The sequence below is a fragment of the Stegodyphus dumicola genome, chromosome 1 (assembly GCF_044657685.1).
Source record: "Stegodyphus dumicola isolate Sdum_Otavi_A_Nest chromosome 1, ASM4465768v1".
NCBI classification, from domain to species: domain Eukaryota; kingdom Metazoa; phylum Arthropoda; class Arachnida; order Araneae; family Eresidae; genus Stegodyphus; species Stegodyphus dumicola.
In genome coordinates, this window is record NC_140768.1 from 212,265,780 (window position 1) to 212,284,421 (window position 18,642).

At 31.7% G+C, this 18,642-nt stretch overlaps 1 protein-coding gene across 5 annotated transcripts in view; it reads left to right on the forward strand.

Moving 5' to 3' along the window:
- Papss (3'-phosphoadenosine 5'-phosphosulfate synthase) overlaps nt 1-18,642 on the forward strand; it is a 132,230-nt gene that overhangs the window by 89,771 nt on the left and 23,817 nt on the right. For all 5 annotated transcript variants that reach the window (XM_085825178.1, XM_085825180.1, XM_035370990.2 and 2 more), the window contains exons 2-5: nt 5,473-5,587; nt 8,140-8,375; nt 9,535-9,673; nt 16,702-16,820. In XM_085825178.1, the coding sequence (XP_085681304.1) occupies nt 5,473-5,587; nt 8,140-8,375; nt 9,535-9,673; nt 16,702-16,820 (609 nt within the window). The remainder of the gene's footprint in view (nt 1-5,472; nt 5,588-8,139; nt 8,376-9,534; nt 9,674-16,701; nt 16,821-18,642) is intronic.

Sequence of the window (18,642 nt, forward strand, 5' to 3'; positions counted from 1 at the left end):
TATGGAACCCTAGCTCACTTCAGCCAGAACGTTTGGAATCACCTGGGCGCTGTCTACGGCGAGCGCCCAGGACTGGATAGGACGGGCAGGGCCAGTTCCCTGGCCACCGCGTTCTCCTAATTTAACGTGCTTGGATTTCTTCTTTTGAGGTCATATTAAAGGTCTCGGGTATCCGGGAGTCCCGTCACATCTGCAGAAGATCTTGTTGCCCGCTTGTCTGTTGTTGCTGGACATGTGCTCGACATGCCTGTCGAGTTTTCTAATGTACGCCGATCCATGCGCCGTTACGGTGAGTCTTGTATCGCTGTTGGGGGCCGCTGTTTCAAGCACCTATTTGTAAACCGTTAATATTTTTTTTCTTTTGTCTTTACTTGTCTTTTCAGTTTCCTGTGATTCAGACTGCTTTACGTGCTAGCGCTGTTATACCGCACACACATGTCTATGCGAAATCTGCTTATTCAGGTTCCCTCTACCTGCCTTTACTTTTTTGACATATAGTTTTGAACCACCCTGTATAGTCAAGCGGAGACTGATAAAGCTATTTCGTAGTTTTTAAGTGAAATTGGAATTCCTGCAGGAGTCCCAAATAAGACGAAGTCCAGGATTTCATTTTATTATTTAACTATTTACCATTTGTTTAATAACGTATTAATTTTTTATTAATTCCTTACATTTTATTGAACTATAATTTTAATTATTCTGTTTTAATAATGAATAATTTTACTATTTTATTAGTTATTCTATTTATATTTATTTATTTTTGTTCCTCTTTCGCGACCGTCTTTCATAGGGTTCCGGCGTTTCTTATTTTAGAAATGAAGCCTTGTACCCTTAAGAGAAAAGTCTTTTGACTAGTATGGTTATGCAGTTTTCCTGCTTGTATACAGACGTGACTGTCACAAGTTTTAAACAGCAGTGTAAAATTCGCTATTCTTGTGTTGTTATAAATAAATGTAAATTTAGTAGGTTGCGATCAGAATTAAAATGTTGTGCTCTATAATGTGACCATTTTGCATATATTGAAACATTATCCTTTTGCACATAATCGCCTATCTGAAAATAGAGAGAATGAATGATGCAAAAGATTGCTAAGCGTATCGAAAGCAAAATACTTTTATCACATAGTAGTAATATTTATCAATAATTTTATCAATAATATCAAAATTTATCAGTTACACATTGTTTATTATTTTCTTGTCATATTATCTGTCAGTACAGCATATTTAAACAAAATATAACGGAAGTTAAACTAAACGTTGCCTTGACTCTTCAGTACAAATTTTTAGGTCATTCCCCCTTCTCTTAAATCAGCTTTTTAGACTTGCAGTATAATGGGTTAGATAAACAGTTTCGCTTAAAATTTATGCCTATTTTAATATTAAAGGTAAGCCATGACAAGCAATCAAAAAGAAGCTACTACAGATTAAATAAATCCTGTTCTCTGTTCTTATTAAGTCTTTCTTCAGAATATAAACGGTTAAAAAAATTATTGCATTGCATCATTGCCTTTACTCTCGTGCAAGACAAACTAGTTTCGGAAATACTCAGCCTTAATGTAAAATTCCGTTTTAGTTCAGATAAAGCTCCAATAAAAGCAATTTGTGTACAGCATTACTGATCCTTCCTTATATGTGGTAACACACCTCTCTCCCATATTTCTGTAGATCCCAACCCGATTTTTCTCATGCCTGTCCAAAATAAATTTATTTTAGATCCTAAAAAACTCTTCCTGGGATAGAGAGACACCATTTCGCTAAACACAAAATTTTTTTTCTTTATTATTTTAATTCACTTATGATGATTTTCTACTCCGGATATCGCATTTTTATCAGCCCCTCCCCTCAAAATTTTGATGCGATGTTTTGCATTATGATGGCATTTCAAGCAGTGAACCATTGTTGTGCATTCGTTCTTGATTTCTTTCCCCGTTTTCTGACTTGTATTAAGTTTAATCAAAGGCTTTTTAAAAGTTATTGTTCTCAGGGAGGGAAAAATTAATTTAAAAAAAATTATAATTGCCATTTAACAGCAAAATCTTTAACTGCTTGCGCAATGGATATATATTGTGACAGTGCTACTGCAGAGATTATCATTTAAAACTTCTTTCAGAACAGATTTTTAAAAAATTTATATGCAAATAAGAAATATAATAGCATATTTATTTATATCTATTTTCTTTTTTCTAGTTTCGTTGTAAATATGTCACCATCACTCTTACAGTCACAATGATATCATGATCATTTGCTTTCCATCTTATTGAATGCACAATATAATTTTGTACACGTATTAATTACAAAAGAAATGGTTCGCAGGCATTTATATTTTTTAAATATTTTATTTATACATGTACTTCCATTACAAAATGTTTCAAAATAGGGTAAAGAACTCCCCCATTTTAACACTTCAAAGATTCTTCTGACATCTTATTCATTTCGCTTTTAAATTAAATACAGAACTAACTATTTTTACTTGAAAAATTCATATAGGGTCTTCATGAACAAATTTTGTTGACTTACTTTTCCATGCCTTATTGCTGGTCGAAGTTAAAAAAATTTCGCAGAATTTAGGCAACAGCAATTATAGTATAAAAGTTGCGTGTTTTGGTGATTAATATTGTTCTGGGTAAAACAGAACTCGTGATTAATTTTTTTCTAGTTACATGAAAGTATTAATTAATCGTCAAATTTTTCACATTCAGAAAAGATTTTTTTATTTAATATATTAAAAGACAATTAAAATTTGGTGATTCGAATTTTTGCTGTATGGACATCTTATAAAAAATGTGTGTTTCATATTGATTGAACTTATCCATCCACTATGTTGAAATTGTTTACGTGAAATTCTCCTCCTTATTTTGAGGAACTTGTATTGAAATAGGTTTCTAAATTTAATAATACTCAAGGTAATAAAGGCTGCATCTGTTTTTGAATACCCTGTGCAGCTCAAAATATTACTTTAGCGATTGTTCAGTCATAATTGTCTTGCATTATTCCTTCTGTTATTATTTAATGAATAACTTACTATGCATTAATACTGTAATTACTTATGGATATTTAACTAGAGGCACATCCCAGCTTCACAAATTTTAAAAAGTTTAATTAAATCCGACCTTTTTTTCAGTAACGGGAATTTTATAGTACTTGATAATTAAATAGAAGTGGGTTTTTAAATATTAAAAAGCTCATTATGCTAATATGAATTAGTTAAACACTTTAATCACATAAATTGAAATATTTTATGATGGTTAATATTTCCAGAAAATATACCAAATTTTAATAGTGTCTTTTTATAGGAAAGAAAAGTTTCAGTGTAGAAAATATATTCATTATATGAATAAAATCACGTCATGGATTTTAATAATTTCGCATAACAAGAACTTAGGAGAGGAAAACAATAAGATGCATGTTTTAATGTTCTGTTTTAAATATTTATAAATTTAAAAATGAATTCTTCATATGTTCACAGGTAGAACTCTGATATTAATAGTTAATATGGCTTTAACAAGTTAAAACATTATACTGTAATTAAGACACAATAACATGCCGAATAAATACTAATTCAGAAGTCAAACAACAAAAATCAACGTTATATTTACAAAATTTTCGCAGGACTAGTTTCGATGGTTTTAACGAACCACCATCCTCAGCTGCAAAACCGCAAATGAACAAGATAGGAAATAATGATTAGATAAGATAAGAAAGCCTGGACAAGAATAAGCAAGTGGTGCCATCTGTTGGTGAAACCAGAACTAAAACATAATTTCTTTAAAGGCCGAAGGCAAATTTCTGGGAAAATTTTGTAAATATAACGCTGATTTTTGTTGTTTAACTTCTGAATTAGACGTTATACTGTATTTATATAAAAATGTTTTGGTTTCCCAGAACCATAGTGATTGGTTAGAGACTTTGGGTGCTGGTAGTTACAGTTAGATTTCTTATAACATGTTCAATTTTGTGTCAAAAATATCCCAAAGTATGACATTTAAGGATCTTGTAACCCTCTGTCCCTGCTACTAGTCTTTCAGAACAGCAGATTTTGCTCTTTTATATTCTTCTTGGCATGGTAATCACATGTGCTTAAATCAGCTGGATTTGAAGCTTGATCCACTTATGTAGAATCTGTGTTTTTTAATCGCTGTAGACTGATCTAAGCTGATAGAATCTTTAATGTTAATGCAGCCACCTATTTTATTCTAAAGTATAGTTTGCCCTAATTATCTTAGACAGAATATATATGTGTGTATGTGTGCATGTTTATGATTGTGAATAAACATGGAATCTTTTATAAAAGTGCCAATAGAATAATAGGGATAACATTGCTGTATGATTAGTTATTTTCTGTAACTCAATTTCAGTACCTAGAGCTTTAACAGCCTACATGTATAGGGTGCAGCAGCGTTCATAGTAGGATATTAAAAACACACCATAAGGCAGTAATTGTAATTTATTTACTACCTCTTATGTCAATTAATAGTTAAAGGTATGCCATTTACTAATGTGCAAGTCATTGTCCATTGCGTGGATTACTTTTTGAATATAATGCCTGTCAAATGATGCTCCTTTTTGCACAACACATTCATCTAGTCAGCAGTGGAAGCTGGTCATAACTCGGCGTAACGTATTCCCTGGGACATTGCCGACGGCAGTTCTGATGCAATCCTTCAACTCAGGAATGGTTGCACAATGTGTTTGGAAAACTTCTTGCTTCAGGTGGCTCCAAAGGAAAAAGTCTGCACATGAAAGATAGGTGAGGGAGGCGGCCAGGAAATGTCACCAAAACGGGAAATTACTCTACCTGATCGCAATGGTCCATCCATCTGAAGCTTTCCCGTGATGTCTTAAGTTGAATGTTGCCGAAATAGACGCTGGGTAGCAATAACAGAGTACTTATTTTTGAAATAACTTTCAACCGCAAAGGCACGATGCTGTGCTCTCCACCAATCCATATCGCTGTCACACTCGAAATGGCAGTTCATTAGTACACGAATGCGGCACGAGCTGGCGCGCATTCATGCAGTACGCCATTGTGCTATGCAAGTCAAATTACGCTATGAACGCTTCTGCACCCTGTATATGAGAATGAATAAATATTATTAAAAACTTGTATAAAAGATTGCACTTCCTTTTGTTGATAACATTTTGATCTTTATAATAACCTTAATAATAATTAAAAAAATAAGTATATATTTTATATGGAAATAATTAAACATAAATAATGTGCTTAGTTATTAAAATTATTTATTTATAAAAATTATCAACTGAAATATGAGTTTCATTCATCTTTTATGCCGTGTTAATTTTAAAATATAATTCTCTTTTAATAAAGCATAAATTGATTTACATAGTTTCTTTAAGTAGTAGAATAAATATGTTTAAATTTTAATGTGCTTTGAAGGAATGGTCAAAAAGTGCATATAGAGTTCTTATTATGTGTGAGTTATTTTTTATAAATAATTTTTTCCCTTATTTAAAGAACCAGCAGAAGTCTACTAATGTCACATATCAAGCTCATCACGTCTCACGAGACAAAAGAGGCCAAATCATGGGTCAAAGGGCAGGCTTCAGAGGTTGCACTATTTGGTTCACAGGTAAATAAAGTGTTTTGCTTTAAGTTGTTTTTGTTAAAAGTGTGGAAGTTTTATGTTATTCATTGATCTATATGTAAAAGAAATAGATAGGCTATATATATAGTATAATGAAATTAAAATAAATAGTTAATAATTACTTTCTGCATGTTTGTAATATATATGCAATGTAGTTTTTGTTGAAAGTGAAACCTATTCACTTTTTAGTCATGGCCGAGAAAAATTGCTGCATAGACCTAACTGGAGCAAAAAATCACAGCTGCCTTACTGGTTAAAACATCATTTTTATTTTGAACAGGAACAGTTATTCAGAAATACATTTTACATTTTTGCTTAAATTGATACTGCAGTAGGAGTGCTAAACATGCCCCACAATTTCCATATATATAGTATACGCATAGATTATAGAAAGATTATAGAAAAAGAAGCTTAGTGAAGAGACATGACTTTCCTTGGCATAGCAAGCAGCAAAATAGTGATATGTACTAATTCCATTAGTATTTATGTGTTCAAAAAGTCTTTGTTTAAATTCTGAGCAGCAATTGGCTAAAAGATTTCCCAGTGCAGAAAAATCACAGGGAAAGTGTGATGAAACATGCTGCAGAGTGACACAGTGGTGCAAAGCTTATCTTTGCAGAGGGCATGAGTTCATTTAAAAATAAGGAAGTTAAAAGTCTGTTACCATTTGGTTCCAATTAAATTTAATAATTTTGTTATATATTTCATACTTTGCATATATATTTGTTTTTATATTTTTCATATGAGAGAATAAAATTATATATAAGGGCTCATCTGCAAATTCATGAGCTCTGTTCAGAGTCTGAGTTCATTAGATGTTCTGCAGATTTCATTTTTGAAATAGCTGCCTTTACATTTTATGCTATACTAGCTTCTCAAGTACAATAAGGTTTAATGCATGATTGCTTCCTCTTCCATGCTTAACTTCGTACCTCTTCATTCTTTCATAAGTTATGGAAATGTCCAAATGTCACAGGCTGCGTAGTTTGGATCGTATAAAGAAAACTTGATTGCTTGAGGGAAGATTGCACATAATTTTTTTACCAAAGCTTCCATAACCTGTGATTACAGCCATATGTGATCCAGTATTATACGAATGAAAAAATCATTTTAGAAAGCATTTGAGGTCTTTTTTCAAATTGTTCCTTTCACAATATTACCATAATAATGGTTATATATGATTTGCTCCTTTGGAAGTTAGTGCTGTAGTACTATTTCAGAAATATAAAATAAATAAATATATAAATAAAATAAAATAAAAATAAATAAATTTTTAAGGAACCAGAAAGTGACTTTTTTATGGGAAGGTATTCTATATAAGTATCCATATATAGAATTACTGCTTTGGTGTAGTATTGTAACATGTGATCTAAGACTAATGAATCGTAATTATTCCAAATATTCAGGTCTTTTTTTAGCCATTGAAGAAATGCCTTACAGTCCCAAACAGAGAGGAACTTCAGTTCTTCATTTTACCAGCAGGGCACCTGTCTTGCACAAACAGAAGATATTTTCAGGTGTTTTGTAGCAGTATCGTGTCATTTTGCTTTGCGAGTATTAGCTGGCATGTATTTGTCTTTCTGTCTATAGATATATATATTTCAATAAACTTATTTAAAAAGTTGACCAAAATTTAGGATTTTTATCTGTCTATCTATATATATATGCATGCATGTATATATATTTAGCTTTCTAAAATGTGTCTGCTTTCTTGTAACTCTCAGTTTTCCCAAATGCTAAAGGGTGCCTACTTTTCAGCTCTTTTTGTACACTTTTACATTCTTTAAAACACATAAATTGGCCATCTGAATATGGTTAATCTGCCTGTTCCTTCTTCATTTTCATTATATGCTACTTTGATTATTTTAAATACATCATGACTACTTCTGATACAAGATGCAGTAGTCTGGTAATGAATGGTATAGCCTTCTTACCTGACACTATAATGCATAGTATAATTTGACTTGAACAGTGAGCAAGTTAAATGACAACTTTGGCTTTATATACATACATTGACAAAGCAAGGCACAGGATATCTTCATGGGCGTCAGTTGCAGAATTACTTCCATAGAATTAATGCATTATTTCCATTTCAAGTACAGAATATGGAGAGGATAATGGTGAGGACCTTAAACCAGTAAATAAATAAGTGTGATGAAAAATCAGTGGAAGAATATCAGGATACTAACTCTCAAATAAAGAGGTGTGAATAACGTCTAATTAAACCAATTGTTCTCCTGCTTCGAGAAAGGGATAATTTTGACCATGAAAGTGAATCCTAAAATAATATTAGAGAAAACTGTATATACCATATTAACTATTCTAAATATCATTAACAATGTCCTTTATTAGTTATGTGTTCCTTGAAGTATACTAATATTTCACTGAATAACTAATATGAATAATTGTCACTGAATAACTAATATGTCATATAATTTATAATAGTTTATTAAAAATTTTATTTTCTTTCTTAACAACCAGAATTAAGTATTAATTTAATCATATCTCAGTGCTAAAGAAATAATCTTTTTTTGCAGGGTTGTCTGGTGCTGGAAAGACTACGATTTCTTTTGGAGTCGAAGATTATTTGTGTTCATTTGGCATTCCAGCTTATGCTTTAGATGGGGATAATGTACGACAAGGCTTAAATAAAAATCTTGGTTTTAGTCCTGAAGACCGTGAGGAAAACATTCGACGTGTAGCTGAAGTTGCTAAATTGTTTGCTGACAGCGGTGTTGTTGCACTTTCTAGTTTTATCAGCCCATTTGCTAAAGTAAGAAATTTGTATGGTAGCATTTCTTTAAATGCATAATTAACTTTCTCAGAATTTCATTTTTTATCGTTGTATAGTACTCAGATTAAAATGGATTGCACAAATTATTTATTAAGTCATACATTTAGCAAGGTATAAATTATGTTTGAAATTCATTTAAATATTTAAATAACTTGAAATTACTTGCAATAACTTGAAATTTGAATGCTTCTTTAGTATATACTTTATATGCAATACTTGTGCCTAAAATAATTAGTTGCTTGAAATTAATGTGTCATAGAAGCTATTTTATTATGATTGTTATTATTAGGACTATTAGTCATGTCCACCACATTTAATATTTTAGTAGTATCTTCATATATTTATTGCTGAATAGACTATTACTCAGTCTTCAAGCTTGATATTTAAACTGCTTTCGAAACATGGAAATGTGAACTGTTATTGGGGAATTAATAGTTTTCTGTTGAGGTTAAATCACAGTCCCTTTTTGTTGAGGTCTATTGAATAACAGTATACATTTCTACTGATATCTAATAGCAATTTTTTTTATCTAGGTAATTGTATAAGTTTTGAAACTAATATTCCATAGAAAATATTTCAGTAGTAAGTATAAGGAAGAATCTCTCACTCCATCCAGTGCATGTTAAATATATTGTGAAATATAAAATTGCTATTATAAGATTTTGTAAGAGAAGATCCTTTTGATATTTCATTTTTGGCAGTTTTGTAAAATTTCTTACGCTGATGCTCAGAGTTTTGCTTCATTTCCTTCACTAGAGTTTTAGCTGTATGATGATTGACATATTTTAAATATCTGTATTTTTTTACTTGCTTACACAAATAGTATCAATGCTACAGCTTATTACAGTTTTATTGATTTTGCAAAAATATTTTAGATTTTGAAAGAAATTTTATTAGTTATAAAAAAAACTTGTAACGATAAAATGATTGTCTGAACTCATTATTTGTTATAGCATTGTAATATTTTTTTTTCCTATTGTCATCTTGTTACCATTTTCATTTTAAACTTTTTATTTATTTAATTAAGTATCTGGATTAAATAAATACGTAGTTTAAAACTTTACATATGGTAGTATGCATTTTATGCCTGAATTTTATTTTAGAGTTTATATATGCTAAAGTTATTGTTTATTTTCAGGACAGAAATCAGGCCAGACAAATTCATGAAGATGCTGGTTTAACATTCTTAGAATGTTTTGTGGATACTCCTCTTGAAGTATGTGAGAAAAGGGATGTCAAAGGACTGTATAAAAAAGCTAGAGCTGGAGAAATCAAAGGTATAGCATTAATTTTTTTTTTTTTTTTTTTTTTGTTTTTTGGTACTTTTCCGTTTTGCTGACGTGAATCTCACCAAGCAGACTTCATTGGCGACAACACACAGTATACACATAAAAAATTTTAACAAATGTTAGTTCTAATAATTTTTTATTTTGAAGGCATAAACATTTTAATATCATTTAAAATTTTGTAAAAAGGACAATAAATTTGTAGAAAGACATTAATTTAAGAATTTACTATGCTTTCATGTTACAGCATCTTGATTCGCCGGTTCATAACACGTGACCCAAAGTAATCTCATCTCACGTGAATTACACTACAAAAATATAATTCTTCAGTTATTATCTACATTAACCCTCTGGCTGCTCATCCCGTGATTTCTACCGGCAACTCAAATGTAGAAAAATCTGCTCATCCCGGGATTTCCGCGGACGTGTGTTTTTCTTACTTTATTAAGAAGTGCATCCCGTTTTTTCCCCATTTAACCACTGAAATAAATTATATATAGTATTAGACGTTTAGTTTATGCTTTGGCCAACAGATATGTGTAATTGTCCACTAAATTGCACCGTTTGAAGGCACATGGTATTACCGCTCAAACTCCACTTTTTGCCGTTTTTTTCTTACATAAATGGCTGCTAGAAAACATTCAGCGATTATCTTGATTATTTAATTAAATTATTGAATTATTAATTAGATTGATTATTAATTAGATTTATTGAATCTGGTGCAAAGACTGTGAAGTTGGACTTTGCCTTGAACCCTGTTTTGAACTCTATCATACTAAACTGCATTTCTAAGATATTTTTTCCTCAGTGCTTTATATTTTCTTAAATTTTATATATTTTACTTTTTTATATTATGCAATAAATAGAAATCAACTGTAATTCGACTGAAATTTATTTAAAAAAATTTTTGGGGGGGGATGATTACATCTGAAATTGGTTTCTCTGGCAACTTAGTTTCTCATGATAAAAATCTATACAAAAAAAATATTTTCTAGAAAGGAAAAATGCATTTTTCAATTCTCCAATATATATAGGTTTAAAATATGAAAAAAAATATTACTCAATTTTTGAAGTGATTTCGGTCCACAAATTGAGCAGAGGGTTAATTTCAAGTTAAATCGTAATATGGAATAGAAGTTTAAATGCAAGAATCATTTTAATTCGTATGAATAGCTTACTCAAATTATATAAAACCACAGTGCTTTACTTCTCTAGTGCATTCTCATTATAATTGATGAATTTAACCCTTTAATTTTCTAGCCTTTACTTTTACTAGCCTTTTCTATATTTTTGCCTTCTGGTGAGCGGTGCGATTGCATCCTAATTGACTTAATTACCGTGAATGGCTTTAGAGCATAAAATTGAACTATCTGCTAAAAATTCTATGTAATTGTATACGAGTATTGAAGAAAACAAACAATCTGATAAGAAATGGCTGCTGACTTGTTTTGAAAATGCAGCATAAAAGGTTACCAGCGAGGATATTCCGTTTGGCATCGGTTGTACCATTTTTGGCGACTTTAATCGCCTGCTCCGGCAAAATGTAAAAGTACTTTTTTTTAATCGCAATAAGCAATTTGTTAAACAAAAAAAGAATTTTTTTTTTTTTTTTGGGGGGGGGGCAGAAAAATGTGTTTTCCTAAAAACTAATTGAACACATTAATGTTAGTCTCATGTGAAGGGTGTCAGTAAAACTATATAAAAGATATGCAGTTGATCATTATTCATTATTATATATTGTATGTTATGTTTTAAAGATTTTAATTTTATTAAATTAAAATTTACTAAAAGTATGCCATATATATTTTAAAATCTTTAATGGTGAATCAAAAGAATGTCACATAACAGTTTGAAACATAATAAGTCAGTTAACAGATGTTTTATTTCTTTTTCTTTCTCTCTATATTATGAATGGAAGAAATACTTTAGAACTAAAAGCTGAGTTTAAAGTTTGACAAAAGAAAATGTTCCCACCCTTTTTTCAAATAAAGTGATATTTTAAAACTGTAACAAGGACAATATTCCATTCTTGTGGAAATTTCTAAAGCTTTTAGACTTTTGAAAGTAACATCTTTAAACAATAATAGTTGCAACTTGAATTTGATTCATGATAAAATTAATTAGTTATATAAGTTATTTTATATGCATTTAGTTCATTTCATGATACCTTATTTTTTTATGCAGTAGCTTTTAACTGGCATGCATTGCATTAGCTGCTTATAGGAAAGAAAGTGTTTGTGTTTTAATAATGTTTACTGAAGTGCTTTGGGATGCACAATATTTTTTGGTTTACAATCTGGTGCATACATGAATAAATCAGAAGGTTTTTTGATGCATGAACAGGCCGTTTATAGCTGCCCATGTGAAAAGCATGGATTTTTCAAATTTAGTTCAGAAATTTGTGGCGATTGTCCCTGTGCTTTGTGATTGTCATTGCAAAAGCAAGTTAGACTGGAAACTACAAATGTTTAAATTCAAAGGGCATATCTGTAGGAATCACTGGGATACATGGCTGTTACCTGGTGTGCATTGTAATGCTACTTAAACGAAAGAAAGTGTTTGTGCTTTAATTCTGTTTATTGAAGTGCTTTGTGATACACAATATTTTTCGTTTTTCCTTCTGGTTTGGGCAACTTCACTTTTCCACCCATACAGCATATTCCTGGTGCTTCACTCTTTGATTTGAGGGCTTTGCAATACATGGACAGTTTTTCCATCTTTCCAACAACCACACTTGGATGAAGACTGTAGTCATAATTAGCATCGGAATGAAATGCACCAAGATTTAAATCAGCATGCAGTGTTCGTCTGGATCAAGCAGTGCATACTCGAACATTTTCCACTCTTGCTTCCCATTGCTCGTCTTTTTCAGACAAATGGGTTTGAGCAGTTTGCACTTTAATGTTTTCCAGTCTTACTTCCCATTGCTTGTTTGTTTCTGAAGCAGGGGTAGATAAACCAACTGATTTTTGTTTTGGTGGCATATTTGATTTCAAAGTGATAGTAATACTTTGTGATGACTATTGCAAATTCACTTTCAAAAAGCAAAGAAAATGCAATTTATGCAATAGAACGCATGTAAAATTAATAATTTGGGTAAAGGCAGCACATTTCTCCTAAATAGCCGTGTTTGTTTCTTAAATTTAAGCCAAATTAATATAATTGCATTTCCCTGAAGGCGAACACATTTTTTTTTTATATCATCAAGTTTTTAAATTTTTTTTTTATATCATCAAGTTTTTAAATATCGCTAAGTTTTCTGATTAAATTGGAACCATATGTATCTTATGCTTTGCAGAATGGCAACACAAAGCTTTTAAATCACTGTTTTTTCAATCAAAAGTTTGTTAAATTAGTGTAAAATATATGTATGTAGTGGGAGAGTTGAAGATGCTAAATAACAATTCCAACGTTGTTTTCCACACCACAGAACATTTAATAAAGATAATCAGAAAAGGTACAAATTAGATTAAATACAAGTGCCGTTTGATACAAACAGGATTCTGTATAGTTTTACCAGTCTTATCACATAACGGATTAGTGCTTACTCGCACTTGCTGATGTATTAAACAGTTCAGTTTACCACCTTCGTGTGGAAAACTACAGTTCCTTATTCTACACCTTCACATGCAGACAGACATCTCACCACCTTCGCGTGGGATAGCAGAAGGTCTCTGTCATACTCCTTTCACCTCGCTGCTGGCGCATCGGTGAAGCCCTCTGGTGGTTGTGTCGCACTTACGGATACTACAACTCGTCCGTCTTGACACGTTTTCGTCCACGAAAACACGGATCAGCAACACTGGAACATCAAGACAGCACCTGAAAATAAATTTAAAAAAAAGAAAAGGAAAAAAAAAAAAAAAAAGAAAGAAAGAAGTGTGGAAGAACCACACATAGTCCTATATAGTTGAAGTCCACGGCTTCATGAGATCAGCTGCTGTAGTGGTACACCCAGGACCTTCATGGTGTCCCACTTTTTCCACCTGGTAACGATCTTTGCCTTTCCTCGCTGTTACACGATATGGGCCGAAGAACTTTGGCCTTAACTTTAGACCACCTCCATACTGCGTTCTTTGTATGGCAACTAAGTCGTTCACATTGTATACTTGTGCCTCTTTTTGTTGTATGTTTTTCTATTCTCTTCCTGAATTTTTAGAATGTTTTTTCTTGCTTCCTCTCTCATATCTTCTCGATCTTTCATCATAGTATTTCTTTCTTCTTCTTCAAAAATTTCCATAATCTTTAAGTCCTCTCAATTTCTCATTTTAACACCAGTGAGAAGCTCAAATGGAGAACTCTTTGTGCTTCTGCTCTTAGTGCTGTTCAAAATCCTTTGTACATCTCCGACATATTTGTACCACTTGGTTGGATCATCTATGGATAATTTAGATAGGACTGGAATCAGAGTGAGATGAATCCTTTCCACTTGTCCATTTCCTCTAGGAACGCCTGTAGTTCTAAATATGTGCTGGATCTTCTCTTGACTACAGTAATCTTCAAAGTCTTTAGAGGTAAACGCCGTACCTTTATCACTTATAATTCTCAAAGGACTACTGAAAGTTGATTGTTGCAGTTTCAATTTCTGCAATGCCTCTTGAGCTGATGTAGACTTGACTGGATAGAGCCATACGAACTTTGTGAATGCATCAACCACGGTTAGGATGTGATTGTAGTTCTTATTTGTCGACGGTAAATGGTCCTATAAAATCGATATGAAAAGTGCTCAAAGGGATACTATCTTTTGGTATGGGATTCAGCAATCCTTCGCTCTTACCTCGTTTTCTGTCGCACAAAATACATTCTACACAATTTGAAATAACTTGCTCAATTCGTTTTCTAAGGTTAGGAATATAAAAGTCGTTTTTTAGCAGATCTTCTGTTTTAGACACTGCGAAATGTCCCTTATTGTGGATACTACGTATGATTTCTAACTGTAATGCTTCGGGTACCACAAGTAGCTCACGACCACTGTCGAACTTGTATAATACTCCATTTTTCACTAGAAAATCTTTCTTTAGTCTTTGCTCGACTAAGGATTTTAGCAACTGGAGATGCTCATCACTTCTTTGCGCAGCTGCAATTTTGGCTGTAACTTCTCTCTGAGAACAAGTAACCATCATGACCGCGTTTCTACTTAATGAATCCACATGCTTCATTTGTTGCCCAGATCTGTGAACAATTTCATAGTCAAATTCTTCTAGAAGTAACGCCCATCTCGCTACTTTAGGGGTTAGATCTTTCTTAAACATAGTCTTCTGGAAAGCATCGCAATCTGTAACTATCCTGACCTTAGATCCTAAAAGGTAATTCCTGAATTTCTTTAGAGCTTCTACTGTAGCTAAAACTTCAAGCTCATAACTAGATAGCTTCTCTTGTTGGAGACTTGTTTTTTTACTCATGAAGTAAATGGGGTTTAACTGTACATCATCTGACTTTTGTAGCAATACAGCACCGAAACCATGACTGCTTGCGTCTGTATGCAATTCTAATGGTGCTCCTTGTTTAAAAACATGAAGAACCGGACTTATGGATAAAAGTTTTTTCAATTTATATATTTCAATTATTTAGGAAACTCATTTTAAAAACGAAACAAAAGTATCACTATCTTCAAGAAAGAAATAAAGCAAAGTTTTCACAGTACCTTCTCTGAAGTATCCAAATATCAAGTATCCAAATATCCCGGACAGGCCCCCCAGATTTTCTGTAGTGGGGGAGTTGAAGATGCTAAATAACAATTCCAACGTTGTTTTCCACACCACAGAACATTTAATAAAGATAATCAGAAAAGGTACAAATTAGATTAAATACAAGTGCCATTTGATACAAAGAGGATTCTGTATAGTTTCACCAGTCTTATCACATAACGGATTAGTGCCTACTCGCACTTGCTGATGTATTAAACAGTTCAATTTACCACCTTCGCATGGAAAACTACAGTTCCTTATTCTACACCTTCAAGTGTAGACAGACATCTCACCACCTTCGCGTGGGATAGCAGAAGAAAGTCTCTCTGTGTATGTCATACTCATCTTTCACCTCGCTGCTGGCGCATCGGTGAGGCCCTCTGGTGGTTGTGTCGCACTTACGGATACTACATGTATATTAAGAGCTCGCTCCATGGGTTGGTTTTTGACAGTTCTTATGTAATTAAGACACAATAACATGCCGAATAAATGTTGCGCAACATTGTTGGTCCGAAAATCACACTTTCAATTTTTCTGCTGTCAAAATTATTCAAAAAACATCTTCCATTGGAGAACTGGATTTTGTAGAGGCATTTCACATTCATAAAAATCTTTCTGTTCTAGTTAACGATCCTAATTCCAATCCAAATTTGCCTTCGGCCTTTAAAGAAATTATGTTTTAGTTCTGGTTTCACCAACAGATAGCACCATTTGCTTATTCTTGTCCAGGCTTTATTATCTTATCTAATCATTTTTTCCTATCTTGTTCATTTGCGGTTTTGCAGCTGAGGATGGTGGTTCGGTAAAACCATCGAAACTAGTCCTGTGGAAATTTTGTAAATATAACGCTGATTTTTGTTGTTTGTCTTCTGAATTAGTTCTTATGTAGACAGTGACCTTCCTCTTGTTTTGAAGGTCAAGTGTTTCATAAAGATCAAAATTAAACTGTAGATTTGTACGAAAGGGAAACAGACATTCATTTATATATTATATACACAGATATTGCTGGCTTTAAAATTTACCTGTCTCTTTTACGTTTTTGCAAAGAAAGGAAGAAAACTTAGCTAATGGAATTGTATGACGCTATAAACATAAAGGAGGAAATGTACTAAAATTTCAGATTTCATTAAATAAGTATTATCAATCTGGTTTGGTCTTCAGTTACTGCTTACTGTTAAATATCCTAATTATTAACTATTAATCAGAACATTAAAGTTAAGCAAATTTTCATTGTTAAAATTGTGAGATAATATTGTATTCTTGGGATCTGCTAATGTATAATTTTCTGTTCTTTGAAACTGTTTATTTATGTACTTTTCAAATTCCTTGTAGGTTTCACGGGTATAGACTCTACCTATGAAAAACCAGACAAACCTGACATCCATATTAAAGCCGGGGAACTTTCTGTACAGGATAGTGTACAGAAAGTGATCAAATTGCTTTTAGATAGAGTAAGTCAACTACTTGAATTTGATCTTATTATTTTTTTTTTTTTTTTAATATATGTGTGAACATTAGTATAGACTGAGTCCTATGTAAATTGCCAATTTATTTGAATGATTGTATATATTATTTTTATTATAATGTAGAATGAATTATCATTAATTTCTTGTTATTTCAAAAACAGTTTTATTTACTTTGCACAAATATTTCTACACGTGTTTCAAATTTAGTTTTTGAGAATAAAACATATACTGAGTCATTGTTTATAAAAACTAAGTGTTTGAGTGGAAACTTATTTGGGTAGTGCTTGTAACAGCAATAGAATTTTTTTTCATTTTCTTCCTCTGTATAATTTTCAAAATTTACTTAAGTATAAACCTGTTGATAATTGAATTTCAAGTTTATGAAAGTGCACAAAATTTAGTTTTAGTTTAGTTACTGCTGTAAAAAAAATTTCAAATATTAGATACAAGGCTTCAAATTTTAGTTAAAAATGTAAGGTTAGGATCCCCCCTCCCAGTGTAGTGCAGTGAAATTCAAAATTGTGACAGCAGTAGTAATGTGTGCTCAGTAATTACATTTAAATTGAAAATAAGCTCAAGAAAACATTAGGCAATAAAATGCATTGCCATCCATGCATTTTGAATTATGTAGACATTTTGTTAAAATGTATTTTCAGAGTAATCAAAAGATAATATTAGCATTAGTTAATTGAGACAAAATAGCTGAAACTTTATTCAGGTGTTAAATCTTTTGTCCAACATCAATGCTGCAATAGATATTCTTTAAAATTTTGTAAATTGCACCTTGAGTGTATGAAGAATTCTGAAAAAGAAACTTTTCATTTCCAAAAATACGAAGTATAAAATGAGAGAGCTATTTTATGTGTATATTTGATTTGTTAGATTTGATTAGATTAGAGGGCTGAAAAAAGAAAAACCCAGTTTTAGCTCTCAGAAAATAATTCAGAATTTATATACCATTTACTTGAAATGAACATTTTATGAAGAATGAAAATTCCTTTCAGATAGCTTCTGTTATTCATAACTTCTCTTATGTAATATGTTATTAAAAAAGTAAAATATGATGATAAATGGAATAAATAAAATAAAAATAAGTCTTTACTTCAAAATGTATATGAATTTGATGATGTGTCATATGTTATACATATTAAAAAAATGACTCTTTTTGTGTTTTCATCGAGTGTTTCAAGATTTAATGCATGAATTTAAACTTTTGAATGTAAATGGGATCTTTATATTTGAAGGCAGAAGTAAAGGAATATAAATATTTGAAAGAAATAAATGTTTAGGTTTATAAAAATAAGAGTAATTTTAATTAAATGCTAGAGACAAAGAGGTATTAGAAAATATTGGCTTGTCAGATTAAATTATATATAAGTATACGCAGTTTGAGTTTTTTTGAGTGAACAACGGGGGAATATTGCAGAGCGTAGTCTCACTCCAGCTGACTCACAGACACTTATTTATGAGATTGCTGAAAGGTGAAAATACGTCCTTTAAGAAAAATTGCATTTAAGCTTTAAAAGTATGTTTTCAGAAAATTTCCAGAATAGTGTAAAATTGTTGAAAGTTTTTTAGATGTCACTAACGTGCCCCCCCCAAAAAAAAGTGAAAAAATCATTAATATTTAATAAAAAGAGTTTTTGCTTACATTTCCAGATCTGCTTTAATATTACAGTAATTCCAACATCAGTTGACTCAAAATTAAAAAAACAGTAATATTGTTATGTTTTCCTTTTCTGACACCAGTTGTTACGTTATTTTCTTCTTCGCATTCGTACGGGGTTCATATGGATTTGGAGTGAAT